Genomic DNA, 27,471 nt, shown 5'->3' on the forward strand with positions numbered 1-27,471 from the left:
TTCACACAGAGTGGGTACAGCTCATCGTGGCACTGATACATCACTCTCAGTGGGATTTTGTATCAGACTGCTGATACAATAAAACTGAGAGTTATTAATAGGGTTTATTTTGAGAGGAAACATTTCCTTTTGGTTTTCTCCTTAACTTACTCTACAGTCTTCTCTTTCCAACACTGATTATTTATTTCTACTACGAAAAATTTAGTGAGGCTGAACCATTTGTGGTTACTTACTTGCTTGTCCTTTAATGACTGCACAGGCATCTGCATGCCCTGGACACTGCTGACTTCCTTGTCTGTTACAGTCCTCATCACTAGAACCTACACAGGTGTAGCACTGCAGTGCTTCAGCTGGTGTTAAGAGAAAAAAAGACCACTTAGAGCAGTAGTATTTAGAGTTTACAAAAAGTATTTAAAAATATCAGCTGCTCAGTCCTCTGTTTGAAGCACGTACAAAAAAATGGCAGGAAGTTTTAGAAAATCCAAAGACTCTGCATATCTTATCAGTGTTTCTTTTTTAGAAGTGGTACAGATACTGATTTTAAAGATAAAAAAATTCAGTCGTGTTATTTAGTTGTTACAATTTGTGCTCAAAATAATCCAAGAACATCTGATGTTCTGTAACTTCATCCACACCTTCTTGTAACACTTTCAGAGTGGAGCTCTCTGTAACAAGGTGGAGAATCATGTTTCACCCCCCCCATCATCATGATCCTTGGTTCACAGTACCATGAAAAAACACATTAAAAACATATAAAATCTTACTATGATCCACGTTTCATTTTCTCCTTAAGTATTAATTCTGCACAAAAATACCTCTTGAGTTTTGCTTTAAACATTACAACTGTAACCCAAACCTCATTCTTGTTCTTAGTTCAAACTATATAGTACTGTCAAAAGTAGGCATGAATTTGCAAATATTTAAAACACCTTACTTGAACCTTGCAGAGCATGTTGCTGTTCATGGGGACACGTGCATTTGAATTTGTCAGCACACATATTTATCTTTACAGAGGTGGAATTCTGTGCTAACCACATACACGAGATAACCTGAAACCAACCCAACCCAGGAGAGGAGCCCAGAACAGCAAAGAGGCTCAGTCACGCCTGAGGTAGGAAATGAAAACAAAACAAAAGAAGAAAGAAAAGGAAGTTGACTTACTTTTGAGGACAAAAAGGGAGCTGACAAGAACCAGGCTGAAGACTGTCCTGACAAGAACCAGGCTGAAGACTGTCCACATCATGGAGATCCAAGAGATGCACCATTAGCCAAAGAAAGCAGTTTGTTTGCTATTACAGCTTTAATGCTTCTCTTACATAGCTAATCCTCTGCAGAGGATAACTTTCAGGATAAAGAGGTGTGCGAGAATGCTACTTATCGAGCTTATTCCGGTTGCACTTCTAATCACACGTACCTCATCTCCACAAACCCTGCAGGCAAATTCTTCCAGGAGCAGGAAGACGAAAATGTGTTCACTTTTCAGTGCTGGAACATGCTTAAAAACCATCCCATCACCGTATGCCACAGCCTCCAAGTCCTCCAGCAGCCTCATTACGTTTGCCCATGGGATTTGCTGGATCAGGGTCAGAGCATTAAATATTTTGGAGGATTAAGACTATGTTTGAGACTTGAGTAGTTCCAATCCAACATATATATATATATATAGAGAGAGAGATATAGACCTAGATATGTGCACATAAGTAGTATATTCTTGTGACCCACAAAGTGTTCCAAGCAGCGACCCATGAAGTGCTTTCTGTGAAGGAATTAATTTGTAAGAGCTGCTGTATCTGGTGCTGAACATGAAATAAGGCAAGTGAAGGACACAAAACAGAGCCATACTTATCTTCAACTTCCAACGAAAAAATTTATTTACAATAGAGAATTTCATTTGTGACATGCATTTTCTTTTTTTTTTTTTTTTAATATTTTTAATTTTATTTTACAAATCGGCAAATGCAGATAAAGTTTACATTCCTTAAGGCAAGAGTCCCCATGCAAGTAATACATGTTTATATTAAATCCAAAAGACATCCAACATGGGAACTCATGTACAAAGGGAAGGCTAGGATCAGCAATTTGTAATTTCTTAGAGAACTTGACAATCTCCCTGATACAGGAACTTTGAGATCAACTTGCTATGGATTATACTATGAAAATGCAAACAATAGCAAGAAATTCTGATAGTCATCTTAGTACTGCATACAATTAAATCAACTTTATTTAGAAAGAAAATACAGTAGTGCATACGAAAAAGTGAAAATATAACCTGTCCACATAAATGTATGGACATCAGTGTGCCAATGGTCATATTGCACTCAGGATCGAAGTCCAGAAATTTGGTTAAAAGTTAGCTTTTCCCCATTTTGGCAATCAGTTCATCACAAATCTTTGTTAATTCTTCTATCTCTTTATTCTGGAAAATAAAACAGTAAGCATTATTAAAAATATTGCTGCACTAAGATGGGGAGGGGTTTTTTTAACATTATCTAACCATTGGGAGAAGTGTGGGAAAATTAGGCTTCCTCCACTCCTAAGAACAGAATTTCTATACATATAGATATAAATGCATATATAGTACAGCTACATGTTTGTATTCATGGTACAGCTATGTGAATTCAAACAAATTCTTACTTTTTTTCCCAGATACAGCTCCTCTGACTTCAATAAATCCAATTTAGCACCAAAGCAGACAGCTTTAAAACAGTCATTCCCAGCACACCATAATGATACATAGTGTAAATTTGTTTCTAGGCTGCACTTTTCTGGGTTTTTTTCGTTATTTTCACCCTGTTTTGCAGGGCTCTGAGCAAGGACAAGCTGTACTATGCCAAAGCAAGCTCCCTTGGCTGAGCTAGGGAACACGAGATATAAATAGACATTTCCTACAGACACTTCAGAATTAGCATTGGAATCACAGCTAAAACTAAAAAGGGAAACAAAACCTGCAAGAAGAACTGAAGCAAGGTCTTAGACCCGAGAAGCAAAGCAAACCAAGGGCCTGGACTGCAGAGGTGCACCCTGAGCTCTGGCCGAGGCTGAGCCAGCCCCGAGCACGGGGGGGACTCAGGTCAAACCATCTGCCTCGAGTGCCTGGGGCATGGGGAGCATTTTGTCCCAAAATTTGGGCAGTGCTGCCCTCCCTGAAGCCAGGATACTGCTGGGCCAGCTGGAGCTGAGGAGCAGGGCAGACCTGTGGTCTGGTCTGACCTCCAGGAGGAGGTGAACTGCTGTTTACCTTTTGTTCCAGTGTTCTCTCCAAGGCGTCCACTTTCAGCTGCTCTTTACGAAGGCTGGCTTGATACGCTGCTTGCTCCTGCTGAGCTTTGCCTCTCACTTGTGCAATTTCAGCATTGGCTCTGCAAAAACACAGGGTTTGGTCATGTCAGGTTCTCTACAGGAAAGGCCAGTGGGTGCCAAGGGATGGACTGCACCTTAACAGATGTGTGGAGAGGGCACATCTTTGGCAGTATGCTGAGACTTGTCTCTCTCTAGAGACTTCTCTCGACTCCCCCCTCTTGCTCAGCAAAGGCTGAAAAGTCTTTTCCTAATGTCTGTGTTGCTCCCTTCAGATATTTGTGCTGGGGTCACAAATATCACTTAGGCAGAGGTGTTTCATGGCAGTTTCTAAATCTGATCTCCAGTTCAGGGGACTGTACTGGGAGTTCCAAATATAATTCCTAGAAATGCTTAACTGGTCATTACATGGAAATACAGGGAAAAAAGCTTTAAAAATCAACCAGAGCTGCCTCTCTTAAGCCACAGTCTGATGTTCACTCCTTGACATTGGCTTATCTGTGCACACCTGGTATGATCTTTTGTGTAACTACTGCTCATCATCCTCAGCACAATTGGGCTGATCCTGCTTAGGTAACCAGTGTCAGCAGGGAGAGAGCACCCAACTGCTTCTGCACTGAAAGAGCTGAGCAGCACTGACAGCTTCTGTTCTGCTGATTGATACAGGGGTAATAGGACAGCACAGGGGCAGAGGCAAATCTCTGGGGGCAGGAATACAGGCTGCAGGTGCAAACATCTGAGCTGCAGCCCTCTCTGCACCTCCATAAATCTGGCTAATGGCTTCTTTCTTGATCTTCCGTGGAAAATTTGTTACAGAAACATGAAGACATTAGATAAAAATAGAAATCTAAGGTGTTTTGCACGGTCAGGAGCTGGAAGAAACACCAGCACATTAGAGAAATTCTCATTATGGAATTTCATTCCACCATCACGGGGCAGCCTGCACTTTGCATATTGCAGGAGCAGGTCTGGGATGTGAGGTTCAACCACGGGAATCCTCCTGCAGCATCAACTCCTGGAAAAAGATATGTACAATCCATGCCCCATCCCTGAAAGTGTCCGAGGCCAGGCTGGATGGGATTTGGAGCAATCTGATCTAGTGGAAGGTCTCCCTGCCCATGGCAGGGGGTTGAGACACGATGGTCTCTAAGGTCCCTTTCTGTGATTCTATGAATCAATTACCTGTCCAGTTTTTCCTCAGCGTGAATTTTGAGAGCTTGATACCTCTGCTCTTCCTTCTTTACTCGTGATAAATATTCCTGTGCGCACTTCTTTAACACTTCTTCATTCTTAAAAGAGAAGATGACATTAAATTTAATCCAAGTGGTCAAAATGTAGGACAGGCACCTATTGGCAGGAGTCACAAACAGCTATTTTAAGGGCTGACACCCCCCCCACAGAGGTCATCTGAAGCAATATCACACAATGCAAAAAGCTTTACAGTCCTGTTTGCATTTGATAACTGTCTGTAACCCCTCACTTGAGGACTGTGTTATGTCATGCACTTTAGACCTTTAGACCTGATGCAGTGCATGTGAATTGGCTGGAAACACAAGATGTGCCTTCTGTTCAGCAGCACTGGTACACCAGAGCCTGCTCAGCTTTGCCCTTTACAGATGTTAACAACACTCACCTTCCGAAACCCCTCCAATACTTCTTTCATTTTTTCATATCTCCTGAAAAGATCTGCCAGAGATTTCTCCACTGAGTTCAGATCTGCCAAAGCTTGTTCCTTCTCCACTATCAGCTGCTGAACGGTGTGGTGGGACACAGATTTCTCCCTCTGTTCATCCTCTGTTAGAAAGGAGAGAAGGGGAGGGAAAAAAGATTTTCAGAAGGGTACCAGTAGTAAGAACACTGATTTCACTGTCATCTACAGTTTCTACTATGCTGTGCTCTATGTTGTGTATCAGTAAGTTTGCATGATGCATAAAAGCCATTTTTATATAAAGACTCAATCCTGTTTTGGATAACAGTTGCTAAAAACAGTGATACTTAAATATTTTGATGTTGGGGGAAAATGTGAATGTATCTCTGTACTGCTGATTTATTTACTCTAAACCTGGCTGTTCCCACGAAAAGGCAGGTATTGGATTTCCCCTACTTGTCTGAATATCTACTAACTACAGGAAAGGACAGTTATGCATATTACCAGCACTGGCAACAAATTATTTGCCATTGCTGATATATGCTTGTTGTCTCCTGGCATCTCTTTTATAAAAACAAGGCACTTTATTTAGTGGAATTAACTCCAATTCTTCCCTTGGAAAAACAGTGTTTTGCCAACTCTCATTTTTAGGATTACTGTAGCATGTGGCAGAAAGGAAATCTAACACTAGACAGCCTTCCTAAGCTCTGGTCTGCAGAAAACATCTGCCAAGATCCTCCCGTGTATAGTTAAATTTGAGCCAGGGATGGTGGGCAGAACACAACAGGAATCCAAATCCATACAGAAAAGAACTTTTCAAGGGAATTGACCTCATAATAAGTTGGAATATCCATATAACACTGGAAGAACAGGTCTGGCATTGTCTTACAAAATGCTGCATTGTTTCCTTCATATCCTAAAATATGACTCCTGTGTCTGTGTTTTAAGGGCTACTTTGAATGATACTGAAATGAAAACCAACCTGCAAAACACAGCAATTTTATATTAATCCTTTTCCTTCGTCTATAACAGAAACTAAAATAAGGTAAGAAGTTCTCCCACATAAGAAGCATTTCAGAATGTACAACTTTTAATTTAGGCCTTTTTTGTAATATGAAGAACTAAACGAAAGTTTCTTTTTTTTTTTTTTTTAATTAAACATTTATAGGGCTGGTCAGCTCCAAATGTCAAAGTTGATACTGTCAATTCCCAATCTGAGACTAATCTCTTCCTTTTGCATATTCAGTTTTGCTCTGTGATGCAGAAGATCAAAGGAAACAGAGAAACTCTCAGGCCCTGCCTGTAACACCTTTATTTTACTGGTGAACAAACACCTTTGATATGGCAGAACAGAGAAACCCAGAGCCCTGTAATGCCAGATCAGTTTAATATATTTAACATCTCATTAAGAATAAACATTTTCTATTTTCCCTTCCTAAAGACACCCTGCGTTCATCTGTAATGTCAAAATGAATGTATTCTCAATCAAAACAGTAAACAATTTGTTCTCCTGTGTTTATCTTTCTAAATCTGAGAAGCTGTCACCTTATGTTCCAGCACTAGATTAGTTTTAATCACGCTGGATATTACACACTGTGAAGCTTAATTCCAAAACACTTATTGGCAGGATCCTGTTCTCTGGCAAAAGTTTTGTCATCACAACAGAAGGGGTCCCTTTGCATGATCACCTAATGTACTTTAATGTATTTAATTTCACAACTTTTTCCTGCCTGAGGTACTTTAGAAATTTCCTTCTTGTTTTTAGGGCAGGCAGAAAGTTGGTAATTCATGTTGTGCTTCTTCACAACTACTGAGCTCCTCCTCTTCCTCCCAGAGCATCGTGGTGCCCCCTCCTCTCTCCTCAGCTGGATCAGCTCCTCAGACACTCATCCCAAGCCCCACTTCAACTTACACATGGGAAACAGGGGCAAATTATACAGAATCACAGGATGGTTTGGGTTGGAAGGGACATTAAAGCATATCTTGTTCCAACCCCCTGCCATGGGCAGGGACACCTTCCACTAGCCCAGGTTGATCCAGGCCCCGTCCAACTGATGCTCCCAAACCAAAATGGTTAAATACTACAGAAAAGAAAAACTGGTTCTAGGCTGGAGGGGGACTGGAGTTTTATGTGATATTTTCATCAAATCATGGAATGGTTTGGGCTGGAAGGGACCTTTTATTTTCTATAACCACGATTTAGTTTCAATGCCGCTAATAGTCTGCCAGTCAGATCTCAGCTAAGCAGTTACAGATATTTATTTCCCAGGGCATTTATGGGGTTATGTGATTAAGATACTTTAATCAAACTACTTCCATGTCTACCCCACGCACTGTCCATGGCTCACCAACAATACCAGCAGTATGCTCAGGACTAACACTATCCAAGCTGACAGAATCAGAGCACCTCCACAGCAGAGCCGCTTTCAGGCTCAGTTCACTATTACTGACATGACTTAATGGGAATGCAGCAAACACAGAACAAAAGCAAAAGTAACTAAAAATGCAAAATGCTGGTGTGAAAGTTGGTGAAAAGCTTTACTTACCAGGCTTGCCTGTTTTGTTTTTGCAAGCAAATAGCAAGAAGCAACGAAAACGGAAGCAAAATAGAAAATCGGGAATTGTTAGGAAAGCAGAAAATAAGTAATGCAACAACCTGTAATGCACAAAGCATAACATCTGTTTGTTTTTCACAAGGAGAATTTAAAAATGTCTTTAAATGTAAAGTATAAGGATACATTTTTAACAGGAAAAAAAAAAAAAAAACAACCCAACCCAACTTACAAATCCATCAACGGAAAGGAATTGGGATGGGGATTTTGGAGGGGAACTCTGGGTAGCTGTGATCAAGGAGGATGGGGTGCAGTGAATATTGGGGTTACACAGGCCCTGCTCCACACAGTTGTGAGCTGCAAAACTTGGGCACCAGGCAGCAAAGCAGCAGCACAAGCAGCAGGTTGGCCAGGAAAGGCTGGTCTTTTTTTCTCCCCCACTCCTCAGTATAAACTAAAACGTGTTAGGGGTTGAGGCAAGTGTAAGGAAAAAGGAAAAAAAGTTAAAGCACCAGTAAAAAATATGCAAAGAGACACTAAGAGTGATCTCTACACTGACAGCTTGCAAGCTCTGGCTGTGCAGTGTCACATAATCACATAAGCTAAGCTGGGTAATATTGGGTCCTATATGTGTATGACAAACCTTCCACAGCCCTTGGAATCAAAGGCAGTTACTGCTTGCAATGCATGTTTTCAGTGCCTTTACAGGCAAATGTAGACAATCACATATTGTTAATACAGAATATTCTCAATATTCATTATACACACATGCCAACCTACAAAAGCTCAGCAGGACCTATCGACCCCACTGAATATTCACCAGAGGGACTGGTGAAATTGGCTCACTAGTGCCCTACTAACTGAGCTGCATAAATAGCTCAGAAGGGTTAAATCATAAGCAGAAACAGCAGAGGCATTTCTTTTGTAACAAGGCATATTTTGCTTTAGCACTAAGGCATTACTGTGACAACAGGCCAGTGAAGTACATGCAAATAGCACACAGACATATTTTCCTCCACATGTGGCATTTGCATGAGCAAATTCCTGTATCAGAACAGACAGCAGTTTACGAGAAATGGCATGAGAAAGTGGGACAATTAGATCTAAAATTTACATTAAATGCAGGGAGAAGCCTCGCATTTAACACACTACCATGCTGCAGAATTTGCATACTGCTCTAATTAACACGTTTTCTGTGTCACTGCTGTTGGCTCAGTTCTTTTGCAAATGGACAGCAAATGAAATTACTTATAGCCACAGCTCTTAAAAACTTGCCATAGAGCATCTGAAACACTCTGACACTCTGAATTTGAAGTTTAAAGGTCTTTCTGTTTACTCAGTGGCCCTGTGCTTTAATTATCCTTCATTTCTTTGCAACAAGAGGAAGTGGCAGTGGTGGAATGTGCCACAGACACCAAGGCTGTGCCTTTGCCTCAGGACCTCTATTCTGTATCAACTTCTTGTGCTGTGGTCTCAAAATTTGATTTTTTTTTTTTTTAATCTGTTTTTCAGAAATAGAATTTGACTTTGTTGTCAAAATGAAACTTCTGTTGCTAACTGTATGCATATGCTCAGGAAAAAAGGACAGGTCCTGTGTGTGTCCATATGACTGGCCAGGTTCAGGGTATATACCAGAGTATATTTAGTGTAAAGCAAAATTAAATAAGTTCTTTTCATACTCTGGTCACTCCTATTTTAACACTTGCACGATGACAATGACAGACACTACGTCAGAAGGCAGGCAAGTTGGCTCACTTGTACATACAAAAGGCAAGGGAGGCATAACACCATAGAGAATGAAGCCAGGCAGATCATTAGTATATATTATTCATTATCAGATATTTTATTAATTACTTTATTAAAGTTGCCGTTATTGCAAAATTTAGTTACTTAGTTAAAGGCAAAATTTTCCCTTCATTTGAAAGGAGGCTGGGGTGTCTCCCAATGGCTGAGAAATGCAGGAAGGCAGCAAAAATCACCAGTCATTGGTGCTCTTCCCAGCAACTTTGGCCTTGGAGATCCCACAATCCCACTGAGCCATTCCCCTTTTCAGGGTAACAGCTCGAGCTGAAGCAGCACAGGGCAGCACAAGCCACTGGTGCTTTCTGTAGCCAGACTAATAAAAAGACCTTTAGGAATCTTATGAGGAGGCTTTAAAATCACATCCCAGGGGCCAGACCTCCCACGCTGAGGAAGTGCACGAGCCCTGCAACCCTTGGTTTTGAAATGCTACTGCACGTAGCATTTGTGGGACATGCTGTTAGCAAAGGTGGGTTTTAATTACTGAGAGGCAAAACATGTCATAATCTAGACCTTAAAGGAGACTCCTGTGTCAGTAAGTAACTGGGGAGGTGGATTGGCCACTCATAAACTCCCAGCTGGGATTGGAGTTAATCTTGGTTTTGGTCTGATCGATGCACTTAGCACAGATAATCCCTGTTGTTGTAAAGAGCTAAATTTGGTTATCTGCCATTAAACAGCTGGGAGCGGATGCCTAAGGGGTTTTTAGGTCATTGGAAGTCTCTCCTGGAGAGATCCCCCTGAATTTGGGGCAAAGCATTTGAACATGTTGCCTGTGGGACAGTTTGCTCTGACGCAGAAAGGAAAGCCTTGACTCCCTGTGTTACCTGAACTGCCCCAGGGCCTGCTGGCTGCCAACTGAAGCCCTGATTTTCCTTACACTGGTGTCCTCAGATGCATTCACATTCCCAGCAGCATCAGCAGATGTAGCCAGCATCAAAATGAAGTCCACAGACTTCAACCAGAGAGTACCTTTCAGAGCAGAAACACCTACCTATCATCTGAGCAATCGTCTTCTCATACTCCGAGACTATTTTCCTGTAAGAGGGGAAAAAACAAAAGAAAAGCTTTTAGCAAACAACATAACTGTCATGTTTACTTAGAAAACAACATTATCAGCAGCTGAACTGTGGTGTTTTAAGAGATACAGAACCCTACCATGCTTTTATATGTTCTTTATTGCCCGAGTAACAAATAAGACTGACAGTTTTAACACTGCACCTGATTTTTAATTCTCCATGGAAATCAATAAAGGTGGGGGAAGGAAAAAGGGATTGCTTTGAAACAAATTCTGTTTTTTGAGTCATGTCCAAAGTACATCACCAATCATAACTTAAATATAAAGGTGGTCACACTGGCCTAATTCTAGAATTACAAAGGGCCTGATTTTTCCATTACTTTCTCCCCTCTTCTCCATATTTGTGTTTATTTTAATATGGACATTAAGTAAACTTTTAATGGGTAGCAAGTAAACTTAACAGGGGTAGAGTTGGCCCTCACTCAAAATATATCTCATCTTCTAAATGAATCTTCTCATGACTAAATGATCCATTTGCACTTAAAAGAATAAGACCAAACTATTCAAACATGTAGCATAAAATCAATCATGTCCCATTTCCCAAATCTGTTTTTGAAGCAGAGGTGGCAAAATGTTACTTTTAAGACCATTTTACTTCGTATATTCACAGTAGGCTTTGAATTTCCTTCTCGAAAAGAGGTTAGCCAAAATAAGCAGATTAAATGTGATTTAGAAAGATGATCCATCCCTTCCCAGAGCCAAATAAAGCTAATGAAATGAGACTAGCTTGATCTGTGCTTTGATTCATGAGCCACGTAGGACTGTCTACAGAAAACAAAAATTACCACACACTTCATCTGAAGTGGATATTCGAAACTGGTGTTTGAATAAATCTCTTTTGAAGTCTTAGCTCACTTTCACTTGCTCTGTTTTAGAGGTCTGCTGCAGTTGGTGAGGTTACAGAAAGGATGTGGGAAAATCCTGAGACAGAAGTCAGTGAGGAAAAGGAGAAACTTGCAGAGCTCCCAAAAAGTCAAAGCAGTAACCCCCAGTACCTCCTGCCCCAAATCTGAATCACAGGCAGAGCTCAGAACCCCTGGGAAGGCCACCTGCCCCAAAGGGCAGCAGCATCTCCCTTGCCCTGGTCCTGCAGAGCACTCAGCAGAGCAGGGGCTCTACCCCTGTGCACTGGGATTTTTCCTCTGAACCATAAATGACACTTTTGAGAGCAAAGACAGCAGCAAGAATTTCCCCCTAAAAGGAAGGCTTTGGTTTCATCTCCAGGGAAGATTACCTCAAAAGCTTGCTGTAAGCAATAAGGATTTTAAAGCCTTGTCATATCCTTCTAACACCAGGCACCTTTAGGAAGTTTTATCACCCTAGAAAATGAAGCCAAGGACTCAGGGTAACGAGCACTTCCCAGCCTGAGCAGCACCACAGAGGTTGGCAGTCAAATTAAATCACATTACCTATTTCTTGCTCTTACCAGCTTAGACTAGTGCAAGCAGGCACCACTGCAGTTCCCTGCACTATCCAGCCTCATGAATCAAGTGGCAGCTGTTCAACAGAAGTGGATGCTGCAATGGCACACTGATTTTAGTAATATGCAAGGTAGTCAAGTGAAGAATTTGTTCCAGATTCACGTCAAAGGTCTCCTTCAGTCAAACAGCCTAAAAAATGGTCATTATGGCTGGAGAATGAAAGGATGCTGCCACATCATTACTCTCTGGGAGAGCACATCTAATCCCAGCTTGACATGCTGCACAGGCCTAACTTTTGCTCTTTTAGACATTCAATCAGTCAGTCATTTATTGACTTCCTGAAATTTCATAAGTCATAAACCCACCAAAATCCAGGACCTCAGGGGTCATCTGCTTGACTTCCCCTACTGAGGCACCATAAATATTTCTTGCCTGCCTCTGGTTGTGCTCTTGGATTACAGTACAGCCCACCCTGGTTTAGCTCTTTGATAGTTCTTGCATATTTAAACCCATTTTGGCTTCTGTTCTCTGGAGTGGAATTTTCTCCAGACTGATGTTTTCCTGGAAACTTAGAGGAATTCAGGATATTCCAGCTAGAGTAGCCTGTACTTGGGTAGAAGAGCATTGTTTCTCCTTCTGTGAAAAGTGATGGTTTTGTGCTTGCAACTCAAGATAATTCCTTCACTCTTTCCTTATCACTATGTCACATGTCATTGCTGCATCTCTAATTCACCACACATGGGCTGTTTCAACATTTAATCCTCCAAGAGCAATCTTTCTCTGTACACATATGTGTATTCATCACTTTGTGACAATATCAGTCAGATTTATTTTTTTTTTCCATCCATGTGTTCCAAGCATGTGCCTGTGAGAATTCTGGCTTAGACAATGGCTTTTTTTTTTTTTTTCAAATCAGATTTTATCGAGGGTGCAGACAAACAAGCAAATTACTGTAAGGAAGATGAGGGGACAAGACCTATGGAATGCCAGCTGCTCTGTGTCACCCCCCTGCTTCCTCTCCTTCCATGAATAAGCAGGCTCTGGCAGTGCCCAGCAGACACGTGCAGCCCAGCAGCTTCCAGAGAGCAGACCAAACACACACTTGAGTGTGTGCTGCATGCTGAGACATTCTTTACAATTCCTAATTTTGTTCATTCCTTGCTTTGCTCCCTTGGTCTGCCTGCTTGCAGCCGCTCCTTTCTCCTTCTCCTCATTAAGCATTTGAGGGCTATGCCAGGGTTTTGTCTCCTTTCCCAACAGAGAGCAAGAGAGGTGAGAGAACTCAGCTGGGCACTGGGAGATGGTAAAAAAGAAATAAAGGGGCTGCCCTTGCCTTTTGCAGATACTTCTCTTAAGATGCTTTGGCTCAGAGCCCCGTGCTGCCACAATTCCAATCTGCCATGTGTGACTCCTGGCACTCGTGCTAACGTTTGCTGAGCTCTGCACTGCAGTTCCCTTCTTCTCTCACTCCCTAAGTACAGTTTTCCTGGATACAAGCAGCAAGTGCTTATGTAGGTCAGCACTAGACACAGTATGTTGGCTTAAGTTTTAAATCACCAAGAGGTTTCATTTTGGGAAGAAGTTGGTGCTAGAACAGAAGGGAGTTTGAAGAAAATTCAGTCTTGGAAGAGACTGTATAAATTATTACTTAAAAGAAGGATGCTAAAATAATCTGACAGTTCCCTTTTATTTATGAGTTATGAGGGGGGATATTTTTTTCTGGTTTTTGAAGGTAGAAAAGAATAGGCTTTAAAGACTCCACGAAGTATTATTTCCATACATTCTCTTTTGCAACTGATGACTTTCTCAGATTCAGATCAATGAGCAGGCCAAGCTCATTGGTCCTTCTTATGGTCTTACCAACTCTAAAAAAAAGAAAGGCTGAACCTTTCAACTGGCTGAATGAGCTACATCAGTGATTCTTGGAGCAGCACCGCTCCTCTGATCCACTACAGGGATTTTGGTGTCATCTTTGCAAGTGGTAGGACCCAGGTTGGGAAGAAAGATCAAAACATGTTCCAGGATACAGACATTTAATGTAACAGAGGCAGGTTTGCAAGGAGAAGCAGAATAGAACAGATAGAACCACAACAAACTGAAAAGCTCAGGGTCCTTCTGTCAGTTTTCAATTATTACCCTGGACAGGGTTGCCCACCATACAGAGTAAAGACAAAGTATCAGTTTAGGATCAATTCAAAGCCTGCAGGTAAAAATAATGAAACAAATTCAGATACCCAAAACAGCAGTAGGGCCATGGTACTCTGTGTACTAACCACAGGCTGAAATGAGATTTTCTGTCTCATTTTATTAGCCGGGGAAAAGTTAATAACCCACCTCATTTCCATCACTTCCCTTCTGCTTTCTTCATATTTCTCTTTCCACTCAGATACTTCTCTTTCCTTGGCCACAATCTGAAACAGAGAAAACAAAGGAAAAAACCCCACATCATTAAAACCACGTGATTCATTAAAGAGGAAATCAAACTGTCCAATTTTTTTTTTAATATCAAATCCTAGTTAACAGGGGTTGATAATGGATAATGGGTTCAAATATAAGCAACCCTAGTGGTGTTTTTCAGACTACAAGGTGCAATTAAAAGGTTTGGATGTGAAATCATACTCCAGCTTTGAGACATTAACTTAGAAAAGCAGTTGCAATGTTCTTGTTTCATTTTTTTATTCCTCACTATAACAAGGACACTTTCCAAGGAATACTGTATGACCCTACACTGTGTCTGATTTAACCTGGTGCCAAACCTGAAATGCCTCTGTACATGGGTTTGGTCCCTCAGTTTGTCTTCTTTGTGCATCTTTAGGGCTGTCCATGACATTTTATACCCCAAGGACTGTGTTCCTTTGTGTACTTTTCATTCACACAATCAAGTGTGAATTCAATGGTTTGAATTCATGGTTTCAATTCATGGTTTGAATTCACACATTCAAACCATCAAGTTTGGAATACTCTAATACTGGACTGCACCCACTTCTAATTGTTATCATTAGCCAGACTAATAATAAAACACATAATTTTATTCCTATTTCTAGCATCTTACTATTTTTCTGTAATTATACAGCAGTGCCAAGAGGCAGAGAGTACACCTGAGGTTAAAAGAAATAAAGGTTTATCTTCATATAACATCTGCTCTTTGCTTATGTGAGACAAGTAAAACTTGCATGTGGCACCCTTTGCTTTAGCACGGCTGAGGATGGTTTCAGGAGCAGAACAAGCGCTCATAAAACAAATCATTCAGGAGAAAAAGGGACAGGAGGGAACCACGAGGGGCAGGTATTTCCTTCTACAAACCCTGGAGAGAATTACCTCTGCTCTGGCGAGTCGTAGTGCTGAGTCTAAGTCCTGCTGGGGGTAGAGGAGAGCCGTGGTGCTTTCTGCGTCCGAGGCGCCGATCCGGGAGTAGAGTGCACTTTTAGAGATGGAAACATCTGCTGGGATAGCAGGTTCTCTCTGTGTGTTTGGGTTGGTTTTTTTTAAATACAAAGAAATGAACCATTAAATAAGTGTTTAGCTCACATGTTCTCTGGGTGTAGTGCGAGGCACCAGGGTCCTGAGCTGGGGGCTAGAGTTCTGTGCACCTCTAAATTGTGACAGCAGTAACACAGACAAGGAACCTTGAGTTCAGCAATCGTAAAATATACATTTTAAGATCCATAGGAAGTGCCAAGAGAGTCGTTATTACCCTTACAGAGAGAAAATAAAAACAGCACTTTGTCATCAATATTTTAAGTTATTATATTAGAAAATTTACTACTCTCTGGTGCAGGATTTCATCAAAACATCCACAAGAAATGCACATCAGCAGAGGAAATTAGAATTGGAGGCAGAGAGCTTGTTAAGGAGAATTCTCCTTCCATAAAAATAAATCAAGAAACCAGAAGCAAGAGGACAGCTCACTTTCCTGGGTCTGACCTGCCAACACAGTGCATCTATCATAAACAGTATCACATAAAAAGTGTGAATATGCATGTGATGTTGTTTCCCCACTAGTGTTTAGCATGCAATTAGTAAGTTATATGAGGCTTTTTTTGCAGCTGTCAATTTTGCTCATGTCAGCAGCCCAGGTTAACAGGGGAGGAGAGTAGCATGTGAAATGAGGAGAGCAAAGAACAGGTCTGTGACACTGAGATGCAGGAGATGTCTCGCAGACAACTCCAGATACAAACAACTCAAGACAGCACATTAAATCCAAGGAGGTTATAAAAGATAGCTCACAGAATCCCAGAATGGTTTGGGGTTGGAAGAGACCTTAAAGCTCATCTCATTCCACCCCTGCCATGGGCAGGGACACCTTCCACCAGCCCAGGTTGCTCCAAGTCCCCTCCAACCTGGCCTTGGACACTTCCAGGGATGGGGCAGCCACAGCTTCTCTGGGCACTGCCAAGCCCAGCCCCAAGTCCACATGTAGCCACAGAGAGGGCTGGACTATGGCCCAGCTGGACCATGGGTGGGGAGGAAAGTTAGGTTGATCAATGCCCTTTTCCATCCGCTGATGGAAATGGATATTCACATCCAGCTTTTCTGGTGCAGCACTTCCTTACCAGTGAAAAGAGGATAATGTATTTTTCCAGTTTACTCGTTACAGTGTACTTGTTACCTTTGTGCACAAAACAATATGTTCTTTAGGCTTATCTGCAGTAACTAAGAGTAGTAATCAAGAGTTTTTAAATTATTTTTTACATAAAAGAGAGGAAAAATTATTTTCTTTTGTTTTATCGTAAAAGAGGGGGGTTTTGTTTGGGGTTTCTGTTGGTGTTTTTTTTGTTTTTGGTTGGTTTGGGGTTTTTGTGGGGTTTTGTTTGTTTATTTTTGTGTTTTGTTTGTTTTGTGTTTTGTTTGTTTCTTTTTTTTGTTTGTTTGGTTTTAGTTGTTTTCTTTGTTTTTTAAGTAAAATAGCAGAGTCACACTCTACTGCCTGAAGCACAGAAATATGAAAGTGAGTAGATAATGTCTGGATCAAGGTTCAGTCCTCATTAATTTCAACATCACATGTTCTTGTTCCAACACAGCTAGAGGAAATTTTGCCAGATGCTATTCCACTAAACATTCGCTTCCTCACAGTTCTTCTTGCCCAGCTTAGAATCACAGAAAGGTTCCAAACCCACTGTTAATTTTGTTGCAATCCCTTCTGAGTTCTCATATCACACCTGACTGAAGAAGCTACACCAGAAATTATATACAATTTCACTCAAGATAAACACAGGGCCAGATGTTCTGGATGTCACATCTGTAGACAACATGAAGAAACCACACTAGTAACGTTAAAAGACTAGGCAAGAAAATTTAATTAGAGCAAGAATAAGCTCAAGAGTACTTATAGAACACCACACTGAATCTTCCTTTATATGAGACTCTCACTAATTTGCTTTGTATTTTTAAAAGAGAGTCAATTGGCTCTTACTTGTAGGATTTATGGAGGAGGCCATCCCTTTTCTTTTTTGCTGCATTTAAAATGAACACCCAAAATAATTATCAATTCCAGCATAATTAGGAGCTGCAACCTCAAATCCAGCAGGTTTTCCTACCAGAGGAAAAATCACCCCAAGATCTATTAAAATTGCATAGCCTGTGCCCTTGAAAGTATTTCCCAATGTACAACTATGTAGGGAAAAATACACCTGGGACACAAGCTCAGATATCTCTGTAAATGCATAAATACAAAACTGCCTGGTGCTGTCCACAAATCTGAGTAAAGGTAAAACATTCAGCAAATAAGACCACTGCTGCCTCAACTCACTATCCCATCTTCAAAAAAAATGTACTTCAGTCCCTCCTCAAACACAGGGTAAGAATAACTGAGAGATAAAAAAGAGTCATCAGCTCATCAAAGCTGTCCTCCAAACAAAGGCCCTCCTTCAGATCGATCTGCTGAACTGCATGTATCACATTTCAAAAGCCTCCTGCAGCTTAATTTGCTGGATCTCATAAAGAGATTGCTGGAAAATATCAGTTGTGGCAAAAGAAACACGATTGTGGCAAAAGAAACACAAATTTCCTCAAGCTCATGTAAAAATATGTCAAAGTAACTGCCAGGATGATGACAATTTTAGAGAAAAAATAAATGAAAGCATTTAATATTTATTTAATATTTCATTATTTTTATATAGTGCTCAACACCTCACTAATATAGTTATGTTTTCTCTAGTTGCATTTGAGTAAATTGTACAAAACAGTATCAATAATGACACACAAATGACTATAAAAACTTTCAAAAATTACTATAAAAACTCTTGGAATTTAACCACTGAGCAGAAATGCTTTGTGGTAGTGGTCCAATCAGTATTGCCCTAACTCTGGAAACAATTCACATGAGTCACAACTGGGCTCTCTGTCAGGAGTAACCAGTCAAAGTCCTCATGGTTTGACTTCAAAAGCCATTTTTACACAGCTCCTAAATTATGTGTGTAACTCAGCAACTGTTATTTGCTGCCTTGAAACATTCCTATCCTGAGAAAATACTATAACCTGACCAACAGGATGATGGTATTCCCAAAAATAACCCAATAATAATGCTTTAAGTTCAACAGCTAATTGCTGAGAAGGTAAGCAGTTAATTGGGGTAATAATCAGCGTGGGGATTTGTAAGTCACTAAACCTTGCACAGAAAGATTAGAGTCTTCAGGGGAATTACTACTAAATGTAGGTCACTGCAATCTTAGTGTAAATATTTGAGAGCCCAACACGATTCTTCTCCTCTTCCCAGCACCTTTCACAGAAACCAGATATCTGACCAGAAAGGGAATAAATGCACACCCATTAACCAGCTGCACTTGTCTCACACTTCTAGGAGGTCAAAGTGAAAGAAAATAGAGAAATGGAATGAAAATGAACACTGGCTTTTATCATACTAGGCAAATATGTATTCAGCCCTGCTGAAAATGAGCTTGCCCTCTGCAAGCCCTGAAATACAGCTCGGGTGTGTATCGAATGATCGACCCTTTAACTTATTGATGTGTCTGCAGGCAGGTCAGGGGAGGCAAAGCAACACCTACTTGTGCTTGCAAATATATGGAAAGGCAAGGAAAACCACAGCATGAGTTTTCAGCTTGTAAAGTTTTACTAGAAACCGTGGTGCTCCTGTTTGAAGGAAATGTTCCTCCTGCACTCCCACAAGAACCCCCCAAAGCCGTGGTGCTTTAATCCCACTTGTGCTGGTGCCTTTCCTTTCTTTGGATCCTGTTTCAACACCAAACTCCCATCACCTCAGCATCCCTAGGGTGGTGGACACAAACCCTATTCAAGCTGCATCTGTAAGAAAATGGCCACAGGACACCCAAATGGAGACTGTTCAATAGGAAAGTGTTAATTTACCTCAGTGCTGGAAGACAGAAGTATTCAGCAATGCAAAAGCAGGTGACTAGTCCTAGTGTTGAAGTCCATGACAAGAAATTTGGGAGCGGCCAAATAACTTCCCTCTGCCTGAGAACAACAAGCTGCACATACCCATTCTCATTCCTGTGCTAGCACAAAATGGTGATATTTAATCTTTTTTTTGGGTGACCTAATTAGCCATAATAAGTACTTCTGTCTTTATTTACCAACCTATTCTTGTTACCCACCCTGTAAGGTTTAGCAAATGTTAAATGTAATTATACAGCGTCAAGAAAAGAATGGAGGTCAGACATCCAGAAGGGAATTCTGCCAGTTAGCATCCAAATTTAAGTCACTGCAGTCATCTGATGGATTCTGTTCTACTTAATGCAGGCCATCAGTCACTGCAGGTCACAAGGGATGCTGTTGTAGGCTAATTTAAAACTCCCAACCTCCTACTGGAATAGCAAAGTTACACAAGGACAAAAGTCTTTCCCAGACGAACGTGACACCCAGGGTGTTTGTGTACAAACATTCCTGCCACTGGACCAACATGGGGCTTTGTGAACATCAAACTGCTGCTGATTCTCTCTCAGAGGGGGAAGTTTTGCCTATTTTTCTCTGCTTGTCTCTGCTTATCACTTTTGCTATCTTTATTACACAGATTAATGGCCTTTTCTAAACAAATCACATGAAATCCATTCCATATGTCTGAGTCCTAAGGGGTTCATAAACTTGTTCTGGATAAAAGACAATGCTGTGATGATGTTAAAAAGTATCTTTAAAATGCTAGACCATATGATCAAATACATTCTACCACATTTCTGCAGCTCAGAATCTTCCCTGAGTAACACACAAGTATTCACAAACACATAAATCCATTCTCTTCAGTCTAAAAGAGCGTAATTTGTGAGTTTCTGAATTGTTGGCTGGTAGCAAAAATGCAGATTTTTAACAAGAGTTTTTTTGTATAACCCATGAGGAGCATCCATGCATTTATTATGTGTTTCACCTCGAGTGTTTCCTGGATGCTGCATGTCACAGCAAAGTGCTGGGAGGACAAGGAGGCTGAGAGAGAATAAGGAGGCAGAGAGGATCTAGGGAGGATCCCACCTCATTCTCTTCCAACCCCTGCCACTCAGGGCAGCAGAGCCATGGGACACCATCACACACAGGCTGCTACTCACACAGGAAAATGTTGATTTCTTGCCCCCCTCCTTTGTTCTTTATGTTCCTTATTAGAAGTTTAAGCTTGGTTAGTCCTTCCAATGAAGACAAAAGCATGTCTTTCTTCATTAAATAAAAGATTATAGCCACATGCTTTAAAATACCCCTCAACCTGGGAGCAATGCATTTACCTCAGTAATTGTATGTGCACCACGGAAACAGCTGGCTGGTGGGTTATTTAAGGTAAGTGAAATAAATCAAATGTAATAATTATCTTTTCACAAAAGAACAGTTAACTTTAAAAAAAAAAAATCTTTGCTTTTATGAACTATCCACTTAACCACTGGTCTTTAAAGCACCAAGAAATTCCATCCTATAACCAGCCCAAATGTAGTTATGATGCAATAAACTCCAGATAATTTAGATCTGGGAAAAAAAAACGTTCAACTGACTTATTAATGGACAGTATAAGAAGAGGAAGGTCACTGGAGAAGGACATATCAGAAGAACAGTTGGAATAAAATGTCTCACTGCAGCAGGACGCTGTCACCCCCTCAGCACCCCATTCTGCTGATACCACTTCTCAAGAAACCCACCAACATTTCTGGACTGACTTTTTTGTTAAAAGTACCGTGAAGGGCATCATAAACCAGCTGTGCACCTGGCTAACCACCAAACCCAGCACATCAGAGGGAACTGTCCCAGCCCTTTCCTAACACAGTGAGTTCCATGTGCATCCCTAGAGCAGTGCAAAGCCTCACTCGGAGGCAGAACTAGCCAGGATGACCTGGAAGCAGCTGTCAAAAAAAAAAAAAAAAAGACTTAGATCTTCATGTATAAAGACTTAGATCTTCATGTATAAAGACACATTGTGTTGAGAGGCCTTTTTTCCTTGGGAACTCTATATAGCCCTTCCAACCCTGCTGCAGTCCCTTTCTTCGGATGCCTGAGGGCGAGGTCAGCTGAATTTCTCACTTCTAAACTTCCAAGGGTCAAAAGGTGTCTGAATTCAAGCTGAAAATACCAGCAAAAGACAAAACGTCCCTAGAGTCAAAGCAGGCTCGGTATTCTTTGCCATCAAACATTTTAGGACAAATCTTGCTGCAGAGAAGTGACAAATGGGCCGCAGAACTGCCCCCTGGATTGCAGAACCCTGCGGAAGGAACGCGGCTCCTCCTTGCCTCCAGAGGTTTGATGTTAGTGTGGGTGTGAGTGGGGCAGCGTTTCTGTGGGCAGCACATGCTTTGGTGCCACACCAGGGTGTGCCCAGCTCAGCACTGCACCCAGGGAGCCTCGGCCCCCTGGTTAGAGGAGAAGCAGCACTCGGATCCTCAGGCTGTGCACACTCACACACGCAGGGCAGGCACAAACCAGGTACCTTGGAGCGGAGGGAAGACAGGGCAATCTGCCTGGCTAACTTCAGGGCTTCTATCCTCATGGCAGCAAACTCTAACTCCTCCTGTCAGGTGTTTGGTTGTGAGTAACCCACGGGGAAAAAAACGGATTAAGAACAAGGTAAAAATGTTTTTAACACATTCAAAGATGGAGTGTTCTATTTTAGTGTGTATTCCTGACAATTCCTGGGTGATGACCACACCCCAAACTCCTTTCTTTGATTCCTTTCATTTTGTACCCAGTACAAAACTCTGGGTGTTGGTTAGTTTTGAGGTAGCTGTATAGAGAAATAATTTTTATTAGGTGATCAGTATGAACAATGCTTTCGGTAAAATAAATGTTTTCTGAAGCTAAAGGTGTTTTTTCACAGACTCCTCTCCCTTGGTTTCCATTTTATGTGAATTTATGCCAGCTACTGGTCTCAATTCAATCTTTGCTGTTTTAAAATCTCACTGAAATAGTCTAGAAAATACATCCTGACACACAAGAACTGGTCTAAAGATCAATTTGCTTCTCCTAGAAGAAGCCATGCCAAATTCTGCATTACAGATTATTAGAAAAACAAAGCCTGATATTCACTTCAGTAGAATTAGATCCTAAATCTCAAAAAGTAAGTCTGTGCATACAAACATACTAAGGCCAGGTATGAAGACAACTCTCTAAATATCAAGTCCTGTGTTCAAGCTTAAAAAAATTTGCCTTATAAAGATTTCTGCAAAATACAGGTACAGGATAGCTGTTGATGAAATGTAAGTTTATGCATTATATGAGTTAAATGAAAATATCTCTGTTCCTTAAGTTCTTGAAAGGCCAAAGTTACTTTGGAAAAGATCAAATACCTATTTTAATTCTTTTCCACTTCCCTTCCAAGCCTCCCCCACCCCTTTCAGATGAGGCAAAGCATTGCTCTACCTGTGTACAGACAAACATAAAGAAAAGTGATATTGATAATTCTGCTACAAACCTGAAGTTTCTGAGCAAATACTGGGGGGTTCTTTTCTGCTAAGTCAGGATCTAGATATTCAGGCTGATCACATATTGAGGTTTTCTTAGATATCCTATTGAGAAGAGCATCAGCAGAGACAAAGGAGTCTTCAGGAGATGTCTGAAGGGTAAGGAGGATATAGAATAAGCAACAGAGATTTTGCCCAAGTAGTTCAGGCCAAAAAAGTCTTTGATTTCTCATAATTTTATGCCCCGCTGATGACCATGTTTGAATACACAATTCACAGGTGGGACACACAAACACTAAGAACAATTACTCCTAATTTAAAAGCCGAGTAAATTTTCCAAGACTAACATGAAACAAGTGGCATCAGGACCTCTAAAGCCACGTCTCTCAAACCATGGACAGCCCACCCTCGACACTTCTGCAATAGTTTTCACACAGTGATCACAGGTTCTGTTCATGCAATACTTTATGTGCAGTTCAGGCCACCTCTGAGGCACTCCAAAAGCTTTGAAGAGCACCAAAACTGAGGGGAACCTCAGCAAGACCCTTTCTGCAGTCTTTACAAAGCCTTTTGCTGCTTGCTGGGGATAAACTAAGTTATGTTCACAATTTTAACGCTATCAGGATAAATACAAAATATCGGGGTGGAAGAATTAGAATGACACAAAGAAGACCACTGGGACTTGAGTTCTCAAGACTTCCTGCGGTGAGAAAAGTATTCAAACTCTTAAAAAACTGATTTGTGAGATGGTAGCAAAAGCAGCATTAATATAAATTAAAATTCACCATTAAAGTGACCTTCAGCATTTTTTGACTGCTCAGTAAACGTACTGTCATATAGTTTAGCATTTCTAGTCCTGTTGGCATTTATGAAACAAGTTTGCCTGGAAAAGTGGAGGCCTTGAGGGAACTCTCATGAATTTGAGAACCAATGCTCTTAAGTCTGTAATGCAGCACAGGTTGCAAGCAAGGAAGGGCTCACCACTAATTCAAATACTACCCAGAGAAGACACTGAAAAAAAGTGGCTTAAATGGAAGCTGGAATGAGTTCTAATGATCAAGAAAGTGAATTTTGTATTATCAGCATCAGGAAACAACAATATCCTTAACAGTTTAAATGAAAACATGAAAGGATATCTTCCTTACTTTATACATAAAATATTGTTTCAAATATTGGGTTAAAGCACAGTGTTATAAGGCCTGTGTGAGAGAAAAGGCACTTCAAAGTATCAACTTGGAATAAGTCACCACAAGAACGTGTTAAGGGATGGTGATAATTCAGAAAATCCCCCTGAATTCCATCAGTTCCACCAACCTACCTCCCTCATTTGGGTCCTGCCACGTGCTGCTACCAAGATCTTTAAGTATCAGGTTGAGTTTCACTCTACAATCAAGATCCACCTGTGCTGCCTCTTACATGACACGGGAAATCTCTGCAGGAAAATTATTCCCAAACTCTTATCATAAACTACTTACTATCTCAATAGCCTCTGGAGTTGTCCCCAAAGTCATAGGTTCTAGGTCCTTCTGCTTGGACTTGTCAGCTGACTGCAGGTGAGCCTCTTGGCTGGCAGCAAGGACTCGGGAAGCTGGATGTTGGATTTTCATTCCAGAGGATTGCTGGGCTTCAGGGTCTTCAAAACTCGACCTGGAAAAAGATTGTGCACTTGTTTTCAGGGTGGAGCACAAGGCCTTTACAATTCTGCTTCACATTCCTTATATATTTCTCACTTGCCTTTTTACCCCTTTCTCATCTCTCCCAACAAACAACCTTTACTAAAAAGAACAAGATGTCCTCAACAAGCAAAATTATTGGAAGTAAACACAACTCCCACATCCTGTTCTTATGAACAGGAGTCCTTGTTCAGAAAAATGTATCCAGGGAAAGCCAAGTGAAAAACTGCAATTAGGAGATTTCTAGATTAACATGAAAATGAACTCAGTATCTGAGGAAAAAAACTGTAAGTAGGAAGCCACTGTCCAGTGAAACAGTTGCCACTGTGACTATTTGGTAAGATATGAAGGAGAAATGTATGTCCTTATTCATGTCCTTATTCCTGCTCATTGCAAAACTTCTGGTATCTTTGCCCTCTATTCTCTGTCATATGTGTACACAGATGGGAATCTATTTTTAAACAAACAACTTGGCAACACAGAGGCAGAGGGAGGAAGGCTGGTAACCTGCTTCCCTGACATCCTTTTCCACCACTGAGTTTGCTCCCAGTGACGTACCCTGAGCACGGAGATGTGGAATCAGACAATCTGATGGGAGGTGATTTGACTGGGCTCTCCTGCTGTGCATCAAACATTAGGTACAATGATTGTTTCTTCGGGGTGCTATCATCCTGCTGGCAAACAGGAAAAGAGAAACTCATTAAGCAACCCAACCGTTCCCCATTAAAGCTAATTCGGGTCACTGAAACCTTAAATGACCAAATGACTTGACAGAAAACTAATAATATAGGACTGTAATGCTGATGCTGAGATGATCCCTTTCAGGAAGAAACCATTAAAGAACAAAGGGCTGTTACAAAGAGCGAGCTGAACAGCTCACTCTTTGTAGTGGCTCCTCTTCTCCCACTTTGGGGTTAATCAGATTTCTAGTCCTGTCAGGCAGGAGGTATCCCCTGGCTGAGAGTGTTACTAAAATATTCATTGAAAATTCTCGTTGGTTTAAGCACCTGACATACATGCCTGATTTTTCTAACTATCCCACTGGATATGCCCTCGTGGGATCTAGTCCAGCTATCAAATCCATGGATTAAAAAGAAGCAAGGCAAAACAACTGATAATGTACAGTACTGCATTCCATACTTCACATTAATTCTGTATTCTCTCCTGATTCCCTCCAGCTTCTTTAAAGTTTTACTCTCAGTTGCTTAAAATAGTTCAATAGCTGGTGTAGACAGCTCTGTACTCTGCACTGCTGGAAATACTGATGTGCTTTTAATCTGCAGAAAGAACTACTATGATGCCAGCCTAAGAATTAAATAATAAAATGGAACAAGTTTTACAGGACAACAAAGCACATGCAATTTACTCCAGTTATGCCAATTTAAAGGAACTGGTTTTTGCAAATCTCCTGCAGGCACATTATAATTAATTTAAAGGGTAGTGGGGCTGATGGCATTATCAGGATAGTACATTATGACAAGGGAATGCAAATGAATCAAAATGGAAGCGAGAACTTACAGGCACAGAGGAGCCTATTTTCTCCATATATTCTATTTCATATGAGTTGCCATATTCCAATTCTGCAACAGAAACAAAAAAAGAGGTGTTAAACACATGCCATGACAAGGTTGTTGCAGAAAGAAATGAGATCTCACTCACAAGGGCCACTCCCACTCTCCTCAATCCTTTCCTATAACATATTAAAAGCAGAATATACAGAAAGAAAGTGGAAGGTGCACTGACATTCACTGATTTTTAACAATGAACCTGTGACACTTTTCAGGCGAATTAACTTGCCTGAAAAAAATTTCAGCTTTATCAGTTTGCCCCAGGGGCCAGAATATTAAGAAAGTTTCAGTGTAATTTCAGGGCACAGACAACTTTCGTCTATCATGTTGTCTCATCACAGAAAACACATTTTTCAATAATTGGTACTGCTGATACCAGTTTCCTTTAAAAAAAAAAAAAATGTTTCAACAGCTGTTGAGAAATGAATTAATTCCTATTTCCTAATGTTTATTATACAATTCTTAATTAAGAATAACTATTGTGGTATCACTTAAGAAAAACATACCTAAAATAACCTGAATGCTCATTGACCAGGGGTGAGACACCAGCCCAGCTTACTGGGCTGTTTTCACACTTTAGTTTCAGAGAAAAAGCCTAAGGCAGGAAGATTTACAAAGAACTTCAAATCTAGAATCTAATAAAAATGCAAATCTTAAATGCTTCTCTACTTCTGATCTGCCAATTATCTTGGAGGGAATAAGCAGCATTTCTTTCCAATACATGGTCACCCAGCAGCTGAAACAGAAGCTGACAGATCTAACACAGGAAAAGAGAAAACAGAACATACCTTCCTGCACCCAAACAAAGATCTTGTTCAATGACAACTTAATTTAAAAATTAAAGACATAATTAATTTGTCCTAATGCTGTACTTGATTCCGTTTCCATGAGTTAATTCAATAAACCACTCGCATCATTTAATTTCCATTATAAATAAAATCTAAGGAATGTCACACTAGCATTTACATTATGATAAAATCACGTGCTAGAATCCTTCTAGATTTGGGCAGCTTTTGAAAAGTAGGGCTTGCATTAGGGAGATGATAACCACCATTAAAATGTTTGATACTTAAAAACAAACCAACCCTAAAGATAATCTCTTGCCAGTTTTCTTAAAAAAAAAAACTTTCAAAGGGTACAATGTGAGTTTAAAATACTCAAATTTGTTTTTATAATAAAAAGCACCATAGAGTACAGGGACTAATTCCACAAATTGTGTATTTTTGTCAAACAACCACTGAAGAGGAACAGCCACAAACTCTCAGTACCTGACATGTGGGGGATATTAACAGCAAAACTTGCAAGCGAAGAGAGAGCTGTAATAGCAGGCTCCTCATGTTTAACTTCCTAGCACCTTATGTTTTCAGTGGTAGTAGGGAGCAGGCAAGATAGACAACCTCCTGGTACCAGATACCAGGAGCATCTTTTCTCACTCCCTTTTCTTCCCAGTGAAAGCAAAACCAAAACTGAACCGACGGGACTCGAACCACCGCCCAGACACAGAACTGCAGCAAGCCTGAAATCCCAGGTAACAGCAGCCAGTGCTCAGAAAACTGCCCTTCTGTAGGTCATTTATCCCGGTGAGGTGCAGCAGGA

General features: G+C 40.8%; 1 protein-coding gene across 7 annotated transcripts in view; it reads right to left on the minus strand.

Moving 5' to 3' along the window:
• Positions 1 to 1,890: 1,890 nt before the first annotated feature.
• TACC2 (transforming acidic coiled-coil containing protein 2) overlaps positions 1,891 to 27,471 on the minus strand; it is a 137,274-nt gene continuing 111,693 nt past the window's right edge. For 3 of the 7 annotated variants that reach the window (XM_018078441.3, XM_018078440.3, XM_029962006.1), the window contains 12 exons: positions 25,826 to 25,887; positions 24,866 to 24,981; positions 24,110 to 24,281; positions 22,646 to 22,786; positions 21,665 to 21,745; positions 15,115 to 15,258; positions 14,131 to 14,207; positions 10,292 to 10,335; positions 4,931 to 5,091; positions 4,480 to 4,586; positions 3,239 to 3,359; positions 1,891 to 2,416 (listed from right to left, as the gene is read on the minus strand). In XM_018078441.3, the coding sequence (XP_017933930.3) occupies positions 2,351 to 2,416; positions 3,239 to 3,359; positions 4,480 to 4,586; positions 4,931 to 5,091; positions 10,292 to 10,335; positions 14,131 to 14,207; positions 15,115 to 15,258; positions 21,665 to 21,745; positions 22,646 to 22,786; positions 24,110 to 24,281; positions 24,866 to 24,981; positions 25,826 to 25,887 (1,292 nt within the window). In that variant the 3' untranslated portion in view covers positions 1,891 to 2,350. The remainder of the gene's footprint in view (positions 2,417 to 3,238; positions 3,360 to 4,479; positions 4,587 to 4,930; positions 5,092 to 10,291; positions 10,336 to 14,130; positions 14,208 to 15,114; positions 15,259 to 21,664; positions 21,746 to 22,645; positions 22,787 to 24,109; positions 24,282 to 24,865; positions 24,982 to 25,825; positions 25,888 to 27,471) is intronic. The other 4 variants (XM_029962007.1, XM_029962008.1, XM_029962005.1 and 1 more) reach the window with 3 other exon arrangements.

Source organism: Manacus vitellinus, unplaced genomic scaffold (assembly GCF_001715985.3).
Source record: "Manacus vitellinus isolate BGI_N305 unplaced genomic scaffold, ASM171598v3 scaffold_40_pilon, whole genome shotgun sequence".
NCBI lineage: Eukaryota > Metazoa > Chordata > Aves > Passeriformes > Pipridae > Manacus > Manacus vitellinus.